Source organism: Monopterus albus, unplaced genomic scaffold, assembly GCF_001952655.1.
Source record: "Monopterus albus unplaced genomic scaffold, M_albus_1.0 scaffold45.1, whole genome shotgun sequence".
NCBI classification, from domain to species: Eukaryota; Metazoa; Chordata; class Actinopteri; order Synbranchiformes; family Synbranchidae; genus Monopterus; species Monopterus albus.
In genome coordinates this window covers 1,331,474-1,337,869 of record NW_018127925.1, presented here as the reverse complement: position 1 = coordinate 1,337,869, position 6,396 = coordinate 1,331,474, and the positions used below count along the sequence as shown (strand labels likewise).

Sequence of the window (6,396 nt, the reverse complement as noted above, 5' to 3'; positions counted from 1 at the left end):
GGAATGCCTTGAGGGAATTTCTTCTAAGTTGGCACAAACATCCACTTTGACTTGGTGGTCAAAGGTCAAGGTCTCAGTAACTTCACATCCGTCTCATTTTTGTGAACAATGTCTTCAAATTTGGCACAAATGTACACCTGGATTTATGAATGAACTGAGTCGATTTTGGTGATCAAAGGACGAGGTCACAGTGAACTCATGTCCGTCTCATTGTCTTGAACTTGACTGGTTGGTGGAGGCATCCAACTGCAAAGCAGTAATTCTAGTTGTACTAAGACATTTGATTGTGATTTTTGCTCACAGGACAGCAACTATCCCTGGAACCAGCGAGTCAGTTTTGCCAAGGACATAGCTGCTGGGATGGTGAGTCCAAAGAGAGAAAAATGTATACAATTATAGTAGTTTAAGGTGCTAAAATACTAGTTTTGTACCAAAGAAATGAAAGGTCTTGATGAATACAGCAGTAAAGGAAGGCACATCATCTCTCGTTAACTTTGCTGCTGTCTCCCTTTAGTGGTCATATTAGTGAGCTACAACACTTCTGATAATAATGTGCACGCTCTCTTTCATCCCACTCTGTGGAGTGAGAATTCCTTTAGGATTAGAACATGGGTTCTTAATATTTTCCCATCATATGAATACAGTGATGACTGTTTTGCATGAATGGGTCATTGTATTTATAGCACCAACTACTTGAAACAAGCCTGGATTGTTCCACTTGTTTTGGGTTTTATAGTACCACTAAAATCTTCTATTTTTTCTGCTTATTTGTTATTATTCCCACCTTTCTTTTTGCCTTTTAGTCATATCTGCATTCCATGAACATAATCCACCGGGACCTGAACTCACACAACTGTCTAGTCCGAGAGGTAAGAAAATGTGTGTTGTATGTGTGTGTGTAGATAAACCTGTGCATATACATCATGTTTTCTTGGAGGATTTAACATAGTGCACTGCCATTTGCTGGGACACTTAAAAAAACACAAAAACACCCAAATAACAGAGTGGAAGCTTCTAGCTTGTCCTACTCAAACAAAAAGAGCATTGTACATGTCTGACAAGAAAACAAAAGGTTTGTATTGTAGAGCTCGGATCTGAAGTTCTTCTACACTATATTAAAGGCCTGGAGTTGAATTCCAAACCTTCTAAATGAGCTTAAAACTGCTTGAACACTTATCACAAAGCTTTCTCCTCCTTTATCTCTTTCTTGTAGTAACAGGCAGAATGTATGATTGCAGCATTTTATGTAATGTTTAATCTTCTTCATGCAGAATAACACAGTGGTGGTGGCGGACTTCGGGCTGGCTCGGCTCATGGTGGACGACCAGCATGAGGAGAAGTTGTCACAGGGTAAACTGTCAGGTCTGAAGAGGCCTGACCGCAGGAAGAGGTACACTGTGGTGGGAAACCCCTACTGGATGGCTCCTGAGATGATCCATGGTATGAGCTACAGGGACAGTTGTGTGCTTGCTTTACTTATTTGTTTTTGCTTTATAATAATGTAATAGAAATGTATTCACTTACATCTGTTCACATCTTCTTGACATCCTAGTTTTGTCTTTTTTGTTTCCCAGGGAAGAGCTACGATGAGAGAGTTGATATCTTTTCCTTTGGTATCATGCTTTGTGAGGTATGGAACTCTCCACTCTGTAATCAAAAAGGCTAGTCAGACAGCTAGGAGTTCATAGAAGTTATTGTTTGATTAGTAAAATTAAAAGGATTTCTCAAATAACTTCACTGTATTAATTTACCAGATTTGCCAAATGGATAAGTTCTTATTTGTCAAACTTTGAAGTTCTGCTAATGTTTGTAAAATACAGTATCCTTTTCATTTTCATGGGGAAAAGATTTTACTGGAGGGGCTTTCCAGAGCCCTGATAAATAAAAGAAATTTACTTTCCAAAAGAAAATCTAGAGCCTGGCCACACACCATCCACATAATTTGGACTCAACAGTTTCACTCAGAAACCCCAGAATACGACTTCCCCAGATGGACGCCATTAGCCCAAAAAAGTGCAGGGATTAGAGAGAGCAGAAAACAAAACGCTGCCTTCATGTGGCTTCCGACAGGCAGGCTTCGGTTTGGAGGGTTTACTGGTTTTCAGCAGATCAGGAAGATTCCCTTTGCTCTGACAGGGGCGTCTCACACTTCCATCTTTAACTCTGCTTGCTGTGTCTTTGGTTTTTCTGCTCCCTCCAGATAATTGGCAGAGTGAACGCAGACCCAGACTACCTCCCCAGGGCAACAGACTTTGGGCTGAATGTGTCTGGTTTCTTGGAGCACTACTGTCCTCCAGATTGTCCCGCTGCCTTCTTCCCCATGGCTGCTGTGTGCTGTGATCTTGATGCAGACAAACGGTCAGACGTCTACAACAAATTCACACTGTAATGTTGCCTAAAGGGACAGTTCACCCAGCATAAAAATTCATTTTAATTTACTGAGTTTTACTGGGTTTCTTGCATCTGCTTGCTGTAGCTCAACCCATTATAGTATGCTAGGTGGCATTAGTTTGTGGTTATCACATTTTTTAAAATTGATTTTTTTTTAATGCCTTCATGGTGGCAGTAGCCATGACAAGATGGTTTGAATTTTGGTTAAGAGGTTTTATTGTTTCCAAGTGAACTGTCCCATTAATTATGTCAAAAAACCTAGAAAAAGGTATATTAATGAAAAATCCATATATGTCATTTTTAGCCCTGCTTTCTCCAAACTGGAAGAGTGGCTGGAGAACCTGAAGATGCACTTGGACATCAGTCTGCCCCTGGTGTCTGAACTGGACCAGCTGCACAAAGCCTTTTGGGAGAACCACAGCATCACCCGCCCTGAAAACGGTCTGCACACCCATCCTGAACAGCTAGAGCAGGACTAAACACTGCAGGAGAAGTGGGAAATCTAAGTTATCCCCACAATGGTAGTGACCGCCTTAGGGTGATGCAGTGGCTGGAGGAGTTGTGTGAATACCCCTCCATGTTTGAAACAGATGCAGCGGGCTCAGGTTGGTTCAGGCTTAATGAACAGACTCAGGGGTGAAATGTGGATATGAAAAAGCCACTTGTGCAAGATGCACACATTCAAATCCAAATCAAGACATTAAGTGTGATAACTTGATTCTGCTGCACCTGCAGCTAAACTGGAACATGTCATATGCATTCAACCCTAACTTTAAAATCATGATTCAGCTCGTGCAGATTTAACATGAGTGGTCCTACCAGTCAAGAATGCTTAGTGTACCTACCTACTGTAGTATGTATATTCACATGGATAAAGTAGTCCAACAAACAAGGCATACAGTAAAGCAAACCTTCAGCCTCTACAGAGTACATTGTGCAGTATGTGTTCGCAGATGTTTTCTGTTGTTGATTTTGATTTTTTGGATCTCACAACTGAAGTTATGAAAAATGACCGTCTGCCGCTTAAGATGCAAAGACTGAGATCAACTTGCTGTCCACTTGTGCAAGTCAAACAAAACCTTCCAAGCTTTAAATAGCTCACTAAAGAGTGCATGGCTGTAAATAATGCTGCCAGGCCCTCTGGGGTCAGAGGGAGGTGATGTGTCTGTGCCGCTGCCCCTCTCCTTCATATATTGTGTAGCACTGACTTAACATTGAGGTACACCTCTTTAGCATAAATATGGTACATTGTCTCCAAATTTGAAGAGCTGTTAGTGTTCCTTGTTCATATTGACGTGGTATCTTATACATTCAAACACATACCTGTACCAGTGTACAGGCGACATTGTAAATGTTTTAAATAGTGTAAATGTACAGACATATTTTATATACGTATGCTACATTGCCATATTTTTATTGGCTGACTAGTTGAAATTAAGGAGAGTAGCAGTCTGACTGCGGTTACAGGGCACAGCTGAAGGTTTTTTTTTTTTTTTTTTTTGTGCTAATATTTTGTACATTGTCAGCACTGTGGCAGGTTAGGGACTTTTAGCATTTGAGATATGAGGAATCTTGTCACCATAAACATCTCCAACACTCAGTTTAAACTCAGTAAATGTTACATTCGATCATTTCCCTCCATCCAAAAAGTACGTCTTAACATTTGAGTGGTCTTTTTGGAGTTGCTTGTACACATGTGCTGGAGTAAAAGTAATCAAAATACTGGACTATCTAATCTAATCAAATTGTTTTAAAGGGTCAGTTCCCCTTTTAAAGTTGCTGAACTCAATCTACATATTGTGATCAACTCGAAATTATATGTGATATGAGAATTTCGAAGGCAATCAATCAAATTATTCACACTCATCTCATGTACTGTATAATAGTTCAGGTGTGGGAATAATATCACCAGGTACTCATCATGTCACCTGTCTGTCCATATACCTCCTGTGGATGACCCACTGTTTGTTTACCTGTAAATCAAGCTGTAAATATCACTGTATATACATGTTTGTCATAACATATGTTTGCGTGCATTGCATACATACTCGCACTCATCAAAAATAATCTCCACTGTCTGAATTTTCTCAAGCACCTTCTAACAAAAGATTTCTGGCTCCAGTTCTTTTTTTGATTTCCTTCTGTTCTTCTCACAAGCTGCATGGTATACTAGCTAGGCCTGTTCAGCTTCTATTTTGTCTCGAAATATTGTGATTTTAAATAAGAAATCAAGACAAAGAAGTCACCAGAGAAAGCCAGGCTAAAATGGGAATGAGGAAAAAAAAAACCCCACAACATCTGATTTTTATAGCTGCTTAAATCTTTTTGTATAGATTTGAATACTTTACTTTGCACTATATTACCAAACGGCTGTTTGAAGCAGTGTTTGTTAATTTCCTCTCTTGAGCTACTTGTGATAAGGAACTTATGTCAGTTCAGGTTGATCGATGAATGCAAGACACTGATAGAGCCTTTCAATCTGGGAAGCTGATCCTCCTGAGAGCAGACTGGGCCGTGTAACAATGAGTGACCTTTCTGATTATCTTGATGTAGTTTTGTGCATGGTTCAACTTCTACATACAGCCTTTGCAGAAGCCTGTTTGTTCCCTCTGTGATCTTATTGTATGTAACAATATTGACTAGAGTTTCATTTTCAAGCAAAAGTCTCCTAAATTCTTAAAGTTCCTTGATTTGTTGTAGTTGAATAATTCCTAAGAGACAACGTTGTCCAGTCTTTGCTACCAAGAGGATGAGAAGTCCCAGCTCTGGCTGCTGCCTACAGACTGGTCCTTTGTGAAAGATGTATATGTTGTTTCTGACTGCTTGGTTTCATCCTTGATGCCCACAGAGGCTCCAACTGCTGCCGGTCTTTCTGATAATAGAGCACTTAAACTAGTATGTCTCACCGCTCACCTCCTCATCATACTCTTTTGGCTCAGGTCCGTAATTTTCTGGAGCTTCACAAATCAGTTAATTCATTAATAGTAAAGTAGTGCTCCTCAACAGTAACAGACTCAAAGAGCATGTAACCTTCAGTCTGATGATACAAAATGCGCTTCTGTGAAACAAGCCTCTCCTGGTTGATGTGTTTGTCCGTGGGCATGTACTGTACACGAGTGGCTTTGCCATGTTTCTTTCTCCAGTCCTGTCTGAGCCATGTCAAGCATGTTAGACGTGTCTGTGAGGACGTGTTGGGTGTCACTGAGAATGTGTCCGCATCACTTCTTTGCAAAGGATCGTTACCTCTGAACAATGCTGTGCCTTTGTTGTAAGCTAGCCTTGCCAACGACTCGAAAAACGTGAACTGATTTTATTTTTATGTATCGTAAGTGCAAGCCTGATTCAAGTGGATTGAATATCGTTGCTGATACTATGTTGTATGAGGTTTCATCTTGTTCTGTATCATATTTATATCTCCCATTGTCAGTTTTGATATTTTAATATTTCCTTTTTGTCCTATTTAATTTTTTACACAAGCTGTGAAAACAATTCTGCACTTTAATCCTGAACATGGACATTTAGACTTTTTTTTTTTCCTTTAGTCACAGCTAAAAATAAAACTTGCTCCTAAAACAAACATGAGACTCAAAGTGATTATTCGTCATTGTGAATGACAAAAAGTGCCAAAAAAGGCTACAACAGGGACTAAGCGGTAGAAAATGAATGAATGAATGAATGAACCTGTTAGAAATATATTTACAAATTTACCACCAGATGTCACTGTCTGTCTCTGCTCTTTATTTTCCTAGTGACAAAAAGTAAGAATTTCATAAAGTATAATTAATGAGCTGGTCATTTCCCAACCTTATGTGTATACAGTGCACCACTGTCAGTCTTTTTAGTATTACATATACTGTATAATACTAGTGGTATCCAGAGAATTTCTTTACTAAATTATAAAGCACAATTATTACAATGTAAAAAGTACAATTACAAATTGCCTATATTAATATAATTATTTTGTTATTTGATTGCTGTTAACTGTGTAAGCAAAATGACTAGATA

At 39.2% G+C, this 6,396-nt stretch overlaps 1 protein-coding gene across 3 annotated transcripts in view; it reads left to right on the top strand.

Moving 5' to 3' along the window:
• limk1a (LIM domain kinase 1a) overlaps positions 1-5,950 on the top strand; it is a 49,531-nt gene extending 43,581 nt beyond the window's left edge. For all 3 annotated transcript variants that reach the window (XM_020600186.1, XM_020600187.1, XM_020600188.1), the window contains 6 exons: positions 304-363; positions 804-869; positions 1,272-1,440; positions 1,575-1,630; positions 2,201-2,358; positions 2,696-5,950. In XM_020600186.1, the coding sequence (XP_020455842.1) occupies positions 304-363; positions 804-869; positions 1,272-1,440; positions 1,575-1,630; positions 2,201-2,358; positions 2,696-2,870 (684 nt within the window). In that variant the 3' untranslated portion in view covers positions 2,871-5,950. The remainder of the gene's footprint in view (positions 1-303; positions 364-803; positions 870-1,271; positions 1,441-1,574; positions 1,631-2,200; positions 2,359-2,695) is intronic.
• The last annotated feature ends 446 nt before the right edge of the window (positions 5,951-6,396 follow it).